Source organism: Phyllopteryx taeniolatus, unplaced genomic scaffold, assembly GCF_024500385.1.
Source record: "Phyllopteryx taeniolatus isolate TA_2022b unplaced genomic scaffold, UOR_Ptae_1.2 contig_24, whole genome shotgun sequence".
Taxonomy (NCBI): domain Eukaryota; kingdom Metazoa; phylum Chordata; class Actinopteri; order Syngnathiformes; family Syngnathidae; genus Phyllopteryx; species Phyllopteryx taeniolatus.
Window position 1 is genome coordinate 3,539,856 of NW_026903162.1, and position 14,825 is coordinate 3,554,680.

Sequence of the window (14,825 nt, forward strand, 5' to 3'; positions counted from 1 at the left end):
CTTTTATATTTGTCGAATCTTGTTCTCTCGCTCTGCCTTCGACGTTGATGCAAACGCGTGCAGTACGTTAGTTTATTACGCATAATTGTCTTCGAGTTTACTCCGGCACATGTGTTAGCGTCACTTAGCTTCCACGGCGCTATCGCTTGTTGTCTCATCAACACGTACGCGAGTGGCGGTGTCCATTTGGCGCGCGCGTGTGTGCGCGTTTGCGGTATAAATCTTTGGATTTCATTTTCTGAGACAGTGGACAAGTTCATAGAGGAGGAGAAGCGACGCGTCCTTGCTCCTTGGATTTACTGCCCGGCCACACACACACACACACACGCACGCCTACATTGAAACACACATTGATACACGCCCCTCTTTGCATTCGGCCATGTTGAAAATACACGTGACGCCATTATCGATCACCCGGTGATGGTTAGCGCGCGTTAATAACGGGGGGGTTGGGAGGGGGGCGGGGGGGCTTAATTGCGTGCTGTGCAGCGCGTGCGGGATGATGTGCAGCGTTGTGTAGCCGCGCGTGTGGCGACGGCGCTCGCTGATTGGCCCATTGTGCGGGCTGTTGATTCGACGTGAATAGGAAATCAACGTGTTCTCACGGAGGGCTTGTGATGATGTCATTCCGCATTAAGGAATAACATCGTCTGATCTCGTTGTCATATTTCATCCATTCAAACAATGTGGACATATGTATTCATATCTTTGGTCTATATATATATATATATATATATATATATATATATATATCTTCCCCTCCCTTTTGTTTTGCCTTTCTTACATTGTTTCCTTTTCTTTTCCCCTGTCCTCCCTTTCTTTTCGTTTTGTTCCCCTGCCACTCATTTGATTTTCTTTTTCCGTCTCTCTTCCCGTTTCTTTCCCCTGCCACTCTCCAACATCTTCTCCTTTTTCCTCGTCACTTTCCTTCTTGTGCTGAAAATTCCCTTTCTTGACTTTTTCTTTTTTTCTTTCCCTTTCCACCCTTCCTTTGCTTTCCTTTTTCACTCTCCGTCCATTTTCCCGTTTTCCTTTCCCATGCCGCGTGCTCTTCCTTTCCTCTGCCCTCCCTCTCCTGCCCCTAACTTTTCTTTTCGTCTCTCTCTTTCCATTCCCGAGCCTTTACAATCTTCGGGCTCACACATAATGGGAAACCCCATAGACGGGCTAACGCATAGCAATGAATATTTGCTCACAAAAGGTAAAGCAACACATGTAGACAGATACAACAATACTCACAGACATATATTCTTTATTATTATTCTGCAAAGGGCTTAATATTAGTGAGGCTTACTGAGGAACGAGGAGGCTCTATGTATATCGGTGAGTCTGTATTACAGTGCCCCCAGGTGGCCGAGGCGTGCACACCCGAAGGAGCAGCACAATGTCCATGTCATTGAAGCAAAGGTGGGTCGGTGCCAGGGAGAAACTTATGGCGGCGCTCCTCTTGCTCCTCGCCGTCGTCGGGCCGCCTTCTGTCGGGGAGGGGGCCACGGGAGGGTGCGTGCGGGGAGGATAGAAAAGCGATGGGGAGGAAGAGGAGGCGAAACGTGAAATGAAATCCCCTACTTGTAGTGACGACGATGAAGATGATAAATAAGTCAAACTTCATTTGTGGCATTATTACGTGGGGGCCAATATATATATTTTTTTTTTTTTAACGTCGTTTTGCATTTAAACATTGATTTATTGAGATTAATTATACTATATATCACTATTTTTTAAATGTACAAAGGTTTTTACATTTAATAATAAACCATGTTTAATTAATGAGTGTTATTGTCATTATTTGAAAATGTTGTCAAATGATAAAATAATTACTGACGTCCTTCTCTATATTTGTTAAATATTTATGACCTAATATAATATTGTTGTTATTGTAAATGAGGTAGATTTTTCGTTAATTTAATTGAGTTTGAGTTAATCAATTAGCATTTAGCTTTATATGTAATCACAGAATGTGGGAGAAACCCATTTTTTTCCCTCTCTTTGTAACTAATAAAGACAGGGAAGGTTATTCCTGCCTCACACGTCCTTTTTCTGGTCTTACAAGTGTAAAAATAAGTCAACCGGCACCTCCATTCAAATAACGTCACAGAACACAAGTTTGTCTTTCAGCAGCCTGCCCCCACCCCCCACCCCCCCAAACAAAAAAAGTCTCAAATCTCTCTGTGTGCTCTCATTCTTGTTGTTGTGCATTTGCGGCTGTGGCTAATAAATATAAATGTTTGTGATTAGCATCTTGGCGGAACAGGTGCGCGTTTGTCGTCAGGCGAAGGCTCCTCCATTAATTTCCCGTCATGGAAAAAGTGCCACCACGCCGCACAGGCCAGAGTGTCCAAATCGCTGACAAATGAACGCGCAGATTGTTAATGTACTTGCGTACGCCGCCGAGGAGGAAAAACACACCGGAAAGCCGAAAAAAAAAAATAACGAAAAATAAAATAAAATCCGGCGAGTGTTAGGATTGTTGCACACGAAGAAGAATTTCCAGCTGACTGTCAGCTGCAGCAGTGAGTTTTGTTGCAAATGACAAAGAAGATAAATATCAAATAAAATACAAAAATGCATGCCCGTGAGCATCAACTGCTGCTTTTGGCGAAGTGAGTTGACTTGAGAATCTCAAGGCACCGCTCGACCCGAATTCGTTAAGATTTAAGCTCACTTTGGACGTGTCTATTTGCTGGGACCTCATTATAGCATTCTACAGTACATATAGTAGCTATAAAACGTCTTGTCTACACACCCCTGTTCAAATACCACATTTTTGTGATGTGATAAAAAATGAGACCAAGATGAACCAACTGGAACTAGGACCTTAGTCAAGGTGAAGGGAATTATGTACAGTTCCAAATAGCAGACAGTGTCCTACAAAAAAATGTCAAAAAAAGCCTACTAGAACAGCTGAACGTTTTGGCAGAGGCACTTTAAATTGTGGCAGGTGTGTGCTGACTCCCATTTAACATTTTGGCAGTTCAAATGGGATTGGTTACTTGTGAACACAGCTACATACTCAATTAACAGAGGGTGTGCACACTTTTGCAAACATGTTTTTTTTTCTCAATTGAGACGTAGAAGTTAACATTCACGGTGGAAGACGTTTATGTAGCATAAACCTGGCATTTGAACAGGGGTGTGTAGACTTTTCATATCGACTATAGTGCATCTAAAATGGGAAATTTGGAAATGTCTATGTCTGCTCGTGTGTCATTACACACTTTTAAAATGGAATCAACGTGGAGTTTATGTAAACGCAGCAATGGCGGCGTATGCGTTTTTGGAGATTGCGAGCGTGCGGCAGGCGAAGGGAAGAGCAAACAAAGGCAAAATAAATCAAAAGTGCCTAAAAATGGGTCGTTTTTCACAAGCTGCAAAAATGTTTTATTAAGGGAAGAGAAGGGGGGGTTTAGCGAGGGCGGTGGGTGAACACCTGCCTTAAAATGTCGTCTCAACATCTCCCGAATGCCATTTTGCTTAATTGACTTGGAAATGGCCCAAATGTATTGCTGAGTGCGGTCTAATTAATATTAATAATAAATGCCATTATTAACATCAAAGAACATCTGGTGCCCCTGTTTACCGCCGCGCGCGAGCATTCTGTTTTCATCTCGCGCAAAACAACAACGTGCCGTTATTTCCATTTATTTGCTCACTTTTTTTTCTTTTTCTTTTTTTTCTTTTTGTTGTTTTTGTCTTGGCTGTCGTCCCGCAGCTCGCCGGGGTCAAACAGGAAGTGGCGGCGGTGAATCTGCGTCGCCGTGTGAAATTTGGAAGCAATGTCGCCCCTCCCCCACTTCACTCTTCCTTTCTTCTCGTCTGCCTTCTGGTTGTTGTGATTCCTCCGAGATTTGTCACATCCCCCGCCGGACCCCCGCAGCGGCAAAATATAGATTTAAAAAAATAATAATAATAAAAAAATGAAAACAATCAGCAACATCTGCAGCTTGACACTGACTTCTTCTAAAACTTTTGACATTAATCGACATAGTCACTTTGACGATTATATATTAAAGACAATCGAGAACATGCCTTATTTCAATGCAAGGCGTAGTCCACGGCGCAAGCTTTTATTGACGACTCAAGGCGATAACAAGCCTCCCGGTCCGCTCGGCAACACTCGGCCATGTTAGAGCTGCATCGGCATGACATCCTGGTTTTGGTTCGGTTTCTGTCCGACTTTCTGCAACAGATTATCCACAAAAACAAAAAAAAACGAGGTTTAAATGTCTATATTATAGTTATTTCGGAAAAACTGATGAATCACAGCTTTTTTTGTTAAAGTAATAAGGCAAATATTCAAAATTTTGGTGCAACAGCCAAGACGTTTTGGTCGTACATCCCTGGTGCGGGTGTGCTGTGAAGAAGACTTCCTTGTCAGGTAGTAAACGTGCAACTAATGCGGCGGCGTTTAATGATAATTGTTGTTTGCTTAATAAATTCCGTGCGCGGCGATCGGCGGGAACGCGAGCGTCAGCAGTGTAACTAAACCTCAAGTTGATTAACTCGCGCCGACCGCGCGCTCGCAAAGATGGCAGCGCTCCAAATCGAAAGAAGTGTGTGCGCGCGGGTGCGTGTGAGGCCGGATGGTGTTGTGTTGCTCCGGCGTAAGGAAATCAAGTCCCGGCGGGCGCATTTTGAAAAGCCTAATGCCTTTCAAATGATGTCATCACATTTTAGCCACCCCCCACACCCTCCTAATTTCTGCCCCTCCCCGTCCAATTTTGGGGCCGGTCACGTGACACATTAGAATAATGGACCGGCGAGAAGCGCACAAACATTTCAGTATTGTTTTTTTTTTTTTTTTTTACGACACTTTGATTTCCTGAAAGTGATATGGCGGCCGTCCGGGTTCAGGGCGGGAGGGACAACGGACGCCATTTGTGAGCACAAATGTCCTCCTCGACAGTCTGAACTTGATCCACAAGTGACTCATCGCATCTGGAGTCCAAAACTCTTCTGTCACATCAAAGGCTTCATTAGTAGCTACAAAAACAAACAGCTCCAAAACATTGACGTCATTTATTTTATTGTATTTTTGAAATTTTATTGCACATATTTGATTATTTTCATAACTCGTGCAAATTGCCTGGCGTGACTCTGCACGGTCTCGGCAATTCCGCGGACGGGCGTTTGAAAGTGCGACGTCCGCACCGGTGTGGGCGTCGTCACAGCCGACTGTCCAATCGAAAGGGCTTTTCTCGTTCCCTTTAAATCGTCTCCGCACTCTGGAACTTTCTGGATCATGATAATTGTATCATTTAAATGCATTCTAGAATGTTTCAAATACATCAAATACATGTTGGAGAAATGTTTTTGAAATGCAATCTACAATGTGATGTGAAAAAACATTTTGCAACATGAGAATGACTTTCGAGAACATATTCAAAAACATTCTCAAAATAGTCAGAATTTCATGCTGATTCCTATTGAAATGAATTTGAAAAATGATGGGTAACTGTAGGGCCCCATGAAATGCATTTTGAAACAACACTAAATTCATTCATAAGCCGTATGAGACATATTCTGGAAAATATTCAGAATTTCATGCATTCCTATCAAGAAGGTGCCCTATTTAATTGTACTCTAGAACATATTTGAACATACGCTGTAACAAGTCATATTTCATATTCGGCCGGCGTGTGGGAGTTACTGTATCAAGCATCTCGTTTTTTTTTTTGTTGTTTTTTTTTGGGGCTGCTGTTGTTGATGCCGTCTTTTTTTTCCCCCCTGTCCTCCATTAATGAGAGCTGGGTGTGGTTGCGGTCGCTCCGCACACACGCGCGCACACTCGCACAGTGGCAGATCTTTATCAATTTATATATTTGTCAGTCAGTCGTGGAGGATGCCCCGGTGTCCCTGTGGAGGCGTGTGGCGGCAAGGCAGGGAGGAGGTGTGTCGCGCGCACGCACGCACGCACACACACGCACACGCCGAGGGGAAGTGTGCGCGGAGTGCAGCCGACAGCCGGCGGAGTGACTGATACTCAGCCTGCCTCCCAGATGGCCCGTTCAACTCTGCTCCAATCTGATCCGGGAGCCTTTGTTCTGGCATGTTCCATTACGCCGCCGTGACACCAGTAAAGGCAGAGGGGAGAGGAGCTGCTCTCAGATCAGATACACTTGAATTAAACATGCCTTTCCTCTCCTCTTCGCTTTCCACACACACACACACACACACACACAGACACACTCGCAGCTTTCGCGCCCTCACAGATGATAAATTCATAGGATTTTAACATTGATGGAATAAAAGCGCTTTGAATGTCACATTTAAAGATCCGTTTATGGATTTGGAATATATATATTTTTTTTTTTTGGGGTGTGCGAGTGCGAGTGTACATGCTTAGGAATTAGGCCTGATTGAAAGAACAGATGTCAGATCAGCCGTCGACACTCCACCATCAAATTTGCATGAACGTACATATTTTCAAGCGACAATATGAAATGCGTACTCAAAATATGTCAGTCGTACATTGGCATAAACCATCGGCAACGGATAACGCAAACTTGAGTTTGACACATGATGTGGTATGCTTTGGATCCCATTTTTCTCATGCCATCATTCTGATACAAGTTGACCATCTGTCTTAATAATGTGATGCGAGACATTATTATTATTATTTATAAAAGGGGGAAGTCTTGTCTTGCTCTCCTCCACCTCCTAGTCTCTGACTTCTACTCCAAAGCCGTGCTGATCTCAAATCCAAAGCGTCATCACAGTAGTTTACAAACCTGAATTTCACAGACCAGCTGGGCGAGACCCTCTACCACGCCGACACGGTGAAAAATGTGGGCGCAAACGGTTGGATTCCAGTTGACAAATATAAACGTCCATGGCAGTCAGTGAGTGAGATATATTGGAAGCAAACGTATTTTGAAAATAGCGAACATATAGAAGTTCTGAACAATTTGAAATGCTTTTAAAAAGGTAAATGTAAAATAGATCAAATACAGGATTTTAGGCAGATTACAGACAAGTTAATTAGTCTAGATTTAGAATCAGTGTCCTGGCAAGTCATGTCAACATTAAGCATCTGAATTTTCATGTGAGCAGATCTGCCCAGATTGAGCCGTTGTTTTAGGTCCCTGATAATAAAAAAAAAATTAATGATCAGCATCCACCGGGAAGCAAATTCCAGAGTCTGACTCCTTTAAAGGACGAACTGAACTGGACTGCCCGAAAAAAGGTCTCGAACTTTGGGTGGATATGGTCCCCGATGACAAAGCCTCCAGTGGCCGCTCCGTCCGAATTTGGACTATTTTCCCAAAATAAAATAAAATAGGATTAATTTTTGGATTTGTTTAGATTTTTGGTATGTGGCCACACAACCCCAAACACAACAAGTTTTTGCCACCGTTTGTAGCTCAAGTCAGCAGACGCCAATTACTTTCTACCCTGATGCCTATTGTTTACAAATGTTATCAAAAGGTATGTGAGAATTTTTCTTTTCTTTTTGCATTTTGAAAATATTAACAAAAGGTCAATTTGGCACGCAACAAAACGGGCGTTTCAGGTTGACTGTTATTTGAAATCTATCGTCCAAATACAATCTTGTGCTTGTTGGTCTTTGGCGTATTTGCGCGCCGCTAATCAGACCGTCAGTCAACATTTTGAATAGCCGTCCAAACACGTCTTATCTGACCAGCGCGCGATTAAAGCGAGGCGCGCCAGACGTCGGTCGACCTTTAACGGGCCGCAATACAGCGCGCGTTAACGCCTCCGACAGACCGGACGCTTTGCATAGACAAGGAAAAGAAAAAAAGCGGGCGGATCAATATCGCCGGAAGATTCCTCGGTCCGGCCGGCCGACTGGATGTGAGCGATGAGGCCCTAATATACGAGGTGACCTTCAAAATGTCATGAATGTGTTGTGCAATAAAGTGTCAATATTTGTGGTTATGTGCAGCGACGTGACTTTTACAGTAATTGGAGCGGCCACATTAAAAGAGATGGATCAGTCGACTGATTAAAGACGCGCACACACACACATAAACACGTCTACCTATAGGCCAACACACACACACACACACTTTTCAACAGGTGTGTGTGTTTTGGGATTTACTATTAAATTGGACATCATGTGTAAAAGTGACGTGATTGCGGTGTATACAAATACAATAGTCCACTTTGTCACCTTCCCATTCGAAATTTTGCAAAAATGTCACAAGTCGAAATTTGACATCGGAATTGCGCTAATTTACATAATCCCGCCCGTGACCTGCCAGCTGGCTGGGTTTAGACCGAGTCATTTTCAAGATGCGGCTGGGGGAAACACTACGATGTCATCGCCAAAAGCGATGCGAAGAGTTTGCTTCTCATAAGCAGCACATACTCCATTGCTTGCTCAAGTTTCCGCTGCATGCGCCACATGCACAGATCCGCACACTAATTGACAAACGTGATGTGGTGGTGAAGTGCTGCCTCCACCAGGGAAAATGTAATCGATGCCGTCTTTGTGGGGGGGCTTCCGTGCTCTTCACAGTTTCTAATCGATTTTCTTAAGACGGCAACAGCCTCGAGGGAAATCGTCGCGTCTTTATTTTTGGGATTTATTTACTGTCTACAGGCTACATTTAAAAAATATATATATATTTCTTTTTAACATGGAGTCCAATGCAAATGAGTTTCCACTCTGAGATGAGGAGTCACACGATCTATCAACCTTGGATAGTTCACAAAAATGATATACTATAATATGAAATATGTACTTTATCAACATACAGCATTGTGCAAAAATAAGTAGCAATGCTTTAATGAGCATGAAATCCAATATTTTCAACAAGAGGCGCACCTCAATTCGGATGCATCTATTTCTGTCCATCCATCTGTCCTGTCCGTTTTCGTCTTGGCTTGTCCTGTCCTTTATTGTCCTGTCTTTTCCTGCCTTGATTTCTTGTCCCGTATCCTGCCTTGTCTTGCCGTTTCTTGTCTTGCCAAGTCTTGTCACCTCTTATCCTGTCCTGTCCTGCCTTTTCCTGACTTTGTTTCGTCTCATCTTGTCCTGAGTTGTCCTGTTCTTTCTTGTCCTGTTTTGTCATGTCTTTTCCTCTGTTACTCTGCCATGTTCTGCTTCGACCTGTCCAATCTTCTCTTCTCCTCTCTCCTTACCTCTTGTCCTGACCTGTTTTATCCTGTTCTGACTTGTCTTCTCTCTTCCTGTGCTGTCCTATCTCGGCCGGGCATGTTGCCATGTCTTGTCTTGTCCTGTTCTGCCTTTTCCTGTGATGTGCTACCTTCTTTATCTTGTCTTTTTCTGTCCTGTTCTGTTAAATTGTCAGTATAGTGGTATAAATAATAAAATCATAATACAATACAGAAAAGAAGCCGGGACGTTTAACACCTGACATCCACACACTCGGTTCTGTGTGAAAGGCACAGGAGGCCATTCTCTCATGCGCCAATTTTGCAGACCCTCTGCGAGAAGAGTTCTTAAAGCTTTTTTTTTTCATTTTATTACAACTTTACTTTTTCATTGGAGAGTTAATTCCATCCTTTAGCCTCATTTTAGAGAAGCCAGATGCACACTTTCGATTACTTAAAAAGAGAATCCCGTGCTCTTCTTTGCTGCTATCGGAAATGCGTCGGAATTCCTCCGCTTGCATTTGTGGCTGCCTTGCAATGTTTTTCACCGTGGCTGCTGAATGGCGTCCCGTCTTATTATGCGTGACCTGCTGACTTGACTCTTTCCATTCTGTCGACCTGCGAGCGAGTGTGCGGCGCACGCAGAAAAAAGTCTTCTTATTGTGAGGCGGTACTGGCGGCCATCTTTTATCGAATCATCGCAAACATTTTTATTCATGACAAAATGTCGGTGAGTTAAAGTCTTCACAAACGACTCGGGATGGGACTTTAACGCCTTCATTGCCATTCAATAATTACAGGAAAAAAAGGATGTTTAAAAAAAAAATTGTTTTTCTTTTTTCATAACTAGTTTGCTGCAGCCGTCTTTTCACGCATACTGTATACCCGTTTACGCGAGAGCTGTGATTGGTGAAAACATAGAGAATATACATTTGTAGTTCTACCCCTCACACAAATTTGTGTTTAAAAAAATGTTTAACCAAACCGTACAATATACAATAAGTGCATACAATAAGTCCGCTAGCGTAATGCTAATATATTGCGAAACGTCACAGACGGGCTAACGTAAATTAGCGTCGATGTCACCCCGCGAGAAGAAAATCATCGTTCAAGTCATCTGGCTGCCTTGGTCACGTGACTTTGCGTACTCGCGGTGCCATGTTTAATCGTACCATTAATAGTGAACTGCAACAGTTGATTAAAATTCGAATACACAAGAAGTGACTCGAGTCTGTCTGTTCAAGAACAATCGCGAAATGATGAGGCCGACGAGGGAAAGAGACCACCTGCTGTTTCTTTCTTTCTCTGACCGCCTGACAGTCGTATTTGTATTTGTTTCAGGTATTCTCATTTTTTTCCACAACAGGTGAAATGTCATATTGCGTTCATTATTTGCACTGGATTCAAATGCCATTAATTGCCATCAGTACAAACGACGTTTTCATGTCACGTGACGTGTCGACGACGCTTTTGATGCTCCACCTGTGCTCGGCGTCCCATCCATCAAGCCCATTGTGGGTATTTTTAATTGAGCGACGCGTGTTGTCTGGGCCCCTTTTTGTTGTTGTTGTTGCGCCGCGCTCCGCCGACTGTCAGCACATCAGAGGCGGCCGGCGTAACGTCGCTCGCCCTCACCTCGCATTATGCCGCTGTCAACGCCGTCGTCGTCGGAGGTGATCGCATTGATAACAGACGCGGCGTCGCACTAAAGCGCCGGCGTCATCGTTTTTTTTCTCGGCGGTGGGCGGGGGGGGGGGGCGCGCACGGTCAAAAGCGTTATCACCCCGTCATATCTGTGACAGCGAGCTGTCACAATCAGCTGGCGGCGCGAGAGAGAAAAATCCTGCCGTGCTGACACAGGCGAATCTATTTCTGTTTGTCGCCATTGTTCCTACGTCTTCGGCGCCGCCACAAACGGGGAGAAAAATGGGAGGCGGCGAAAGGGGGAAACTTCCCGTCAGCCATCTTGAAAAGGAATAGACGTGAAATAAACGTCTGTAACATTCTGTATGCATTTGCTGAAGAAGCTTAGCATCGCCGCTGCTGCGTGCTAATGCCGCGACGCTTTCCGATACTTCGCTCTCGATTCTTCGTCATCCTGCAGCAAGTCCGCCATTTGTTCGCTGAGATTCTTCTGGTCTGGCTTGTTTGCACTTTTATTATTCTATATTAAATCAGTAAATATGTTCAAGTGTGATAGATTCGAAATGGATAGACATCAACGATGGGAAATATGATATATTACACATCCATTAAATGTGAAACAAATAAAGTACATTCAATGCCTTCATCTGCTGTTTACAATTGATTCAATTTGGGATTCACTTTTATTGTATGTGAATCAATCTTTAAAATGTAAATATGGTATATTAGAGGTGTGTAGACATTAAATACGGATGTGAATACGCTTCATTAGAGATATATAGAATGTGAAATATGATGGAAATATGGTCATTTGGTGCATATGTATTCAATATGATTTTTATATATATATTTATATATATATATATATATATATATATACAGTATATATATTTCTATTTATAAAATATGACAATATGATAGAATTTTGCTGATTCAGCAGTAAGTCAGTGGCAGTGGCAAGCAAGCGTTTTCTCTCCCTCCAGATGCGACGATGACGGTTATGATGATAGCGTGATGATGATGATGACGATGATGATGATGAGGACGTTTCGATGATAGCGCAATATGTTATCAGCGACACCCTCCGTTTTGTCCCCAGATGCCGGGGAGGAGGCGGCTTTGGCGGCGGGCAAGGCGGCCGTTGGCGCGCCGCCGTCGATGTCGCAGCATCGCGAGCGCTCCCTGGGCTCGGCCTCCAAAGACTGCCCCTACTGCGGGAAGTCCTTCCGCACCTCGCATCACCTCAAGGTCCACCTGCGTATACACACAGGTCAGTAGAACCACCTTCGGTGAAATTCGAGTTCAGGAAAAGTTATAAATGAGGGATATAGAGTCACATTAGCGACTTTGCACCTCTTTACTTACTTTCATACTTTCCACTATTATTAGTAGTATGAGTAGTAGAAGTAGTAACAGGTTATTATTATTATTATTATTATTAAATTCCTTTATTTTTACAGCTCAATTTACTGTTATCTCTAAATAGAATAAATAAATACATTATTATTATTATTATGTCTTCACTTTACAATGTTACTTTTATTTTTTTTCATTTTTTTACTTTTTTAAAAATAATTGTTGTTCTTATTATCCATGCAATACATCTCACATGCCATGCCGTAACTTTCCCTAAATCGCTCCATTTCTTCTTATGCAGTTACGATGTCACCCTTTTTTTTGGGGGGAGGGGGGTTTGAATTTTGAGGTGTATTTTTCCCGACTCTTTGACCCGTTCCACTTTGGAGGTTTCCCGCACCCGTTTGATTGACATCCTTCGCCGTCGCCGTCCAGTTCCGAGCGACAGGAAGTGCGGCGGGCGACATGTCGAGCACGCAGATGGTCTCGGCTTCCGAGTCGCACGTTCCCTGAACGTGCGAGCGATGCCCGCGCACACTCTCGTTAGTCCTCGTTAGTCCACCGCGACCTCATTAGCTAGTCCTTGCCTCTGCGTGTGTGTGTCAGCAAAGTTGTCGTTATTCTCGTCTTTGCCTTCCAACAAGGCCTCAGTGTCCCGCGGTGCCATCGCTCCCTTTCACGCTGGCTGGCTCTCAATAACTTCCGTGGCACAACAAAGGCGGCCTGTCCTCACTCGGGGGTCAGTCCTCGCCAGTGCGACGGCGGGCCTCGTTGATTTCACTTTATCCCCTCGGTCGAGCGGGACGACCCCCCTTAGTCTCGACGCGCTCGACCGCGCCGCCGTTCCTGGAGGAAGCCGGGAGATGCCGCGTGAGGTTAAATCCCTCCGCGGGCTGTCAAACGCACCAGCGACGATCCAGGTTAAAGCCACAAGTAGCCCACACAAGGACACTTGGTTTTAAAGTCGTCCCCCAAACTGGAACGGTGGTTCACATTTGGGGCACCGCGAAAATGTGCGAAGACTGAGAACTATGTAGTACTCACTTGTGTAGCTCTTTCAGTTTCCCAGATTTTTTGAGGGGCGTGGCTAAAACAGAGTGGCATGAGGCTGGCACGAGCCGGGCCTCCCACACTATCGGAGAACGTGAGCGCCTTCATTCGCATCAGCAGTTACCCGGTGCAATTGCGACTTGCAGTTAGCTAGCTGGCAATGCGCTCACCCCGAAAACGCATCAGTCCGCTGCGCGTGGCCACTTTAGAGTGCCTCGTTGTTGGCCGTGGGTGCACCCGTTCACAGAACACCGAGTAGGGGGAAAACGTTTTTTTCCAAATCCAACTTGACAGCCAGTGTTTGGACAGCGGCTTTGCACTGGTGTGGCCGCTCGGAGCGAGCGCCTCGTTGTTGCGGTGCAGAAAAGCCCCACAACGACACGGTGGCATGTATTCCAGGCACCTGAGGCTTTCAGCAGATATCATTTGCAAATATATTTTCGATAAGTAAGCTTGAGAGAGACGTTGGAAAAATGCAGCATCCAATTTTCCATGTCATAGTGCAGGTATTTGATTGGCAGTTGAGCGGGGCGTGGTTTCGGCGCATTCAGCAGACACGCCCACAGCTTTTGAGAGCAGAGACGGCGACTTGATTTTTCACAAATTCGAAGCCTCATTTTTGTACACTTTTGTGATTTATTTATTTTGTATCTCAAATCTGACAGGGTTGTTAATGATACTCATCTGCGGTGCGTCAAATTGATTTACTTTTATTTTCACTTTGCAGCCACTTTAACTGTCATAAAAGAGTACAAATAAAGTAATCACTGTTAACACATTTTCTTGATTTCAGTAGTTAATTGCTTATCCCAAAACAATTATGCACACATACGGCGTGCGTGTTGTTGGTATTTTCAGGTGGGAAGCGTTTTTCAAATGCTCAACGGCCGTATGGTGGAAACTCGAACTGAACGCAATCTGAGCGACCTCGTCAAATGCGCACATGCTAACTGTGCTACATTAGCGCTCGTCTGGTAGTACAGTATGAGGCCACCGCAAGGGGGGATTACACCGCCCGGGTGGTCTCATCTTTAGCTCGCCGCAAAAAAAAATGACGACCAAGAAGAAGCAAAGAATGCAGCATTGATGTTTTTCAGCTGTGAAGGATTTCCACTCGGACTCTCCCGCGCCTCGGCACTCGAGGATTAGGATGCCGCCAAGAACAGGAAGTGACAATGAGGTCAGGACAAGGAAGAGGAACGGGCGCATGTTTTCCGGCGCTCAAAAGTTAATTGCTTTTTCGTTTCCTCGTGTTTTGCTTTGAACGGTGGGTCACTTTGTTTTACACTTATGACAACTGTGAATGTTAAAAATAATAATAAAAAAAACAAAAAACATTGTGCACAACCGAACAACCAAACAGAAATCCAACTTTACTCGTGACAATTGACACAAACCAAAGTGACTGTTTGGTTATGTTTGTGTATTTTGATGACCTTAACTCCCTAACCAGTCAATTTAACCTGAATTAATCTAACCCAATTGACCTGACCCTAAAACTAAACCATAACCTGTCCACAAAACAAGTCCTGCCAAACTGAGTAAATGTTAGCTAATGTTTGTGTATGTTGATGACCCTAACTCACTAGCCATAATCCTAACCCTAACCCCCTAGTCCTAGCCTTAACCTTCTAGTCCTTACCCGGACCGTCCTAATAGTGTCACTGAGTCCACCAGATGTGTTTTCATTTGGA

The 14,825-nt window shown here is 44.2% G+C and overlaps 1 protein-coding gene across 5 annotated transcripts in view; it reads left to right on the top strand.

Annotated features, from left to right (window-relative positions):
• znf536 (zinc finger protein 536) overlaps nucleotides 1-14,825 on the top strand; it is a 187,973-nt gene that overhangs the window by 128,917 nt on the left and 44,231 nt on the right. For all 5 annotated transcript variants that reach the window (XM_061764985.1, XM_061764982.1, XM_061764987.1 and 2 more), the window contains one exon: nucleotides 11,825-11,995. In XM_061764985.1, the coding sequence (XP_061620969.1) occupies nucleotides 11,825-11,995 (171 nt within the window). The remainder of the gene's footprint in view (nucleotides 1-11,824; nucleotides 11,996-14,825) is intronic.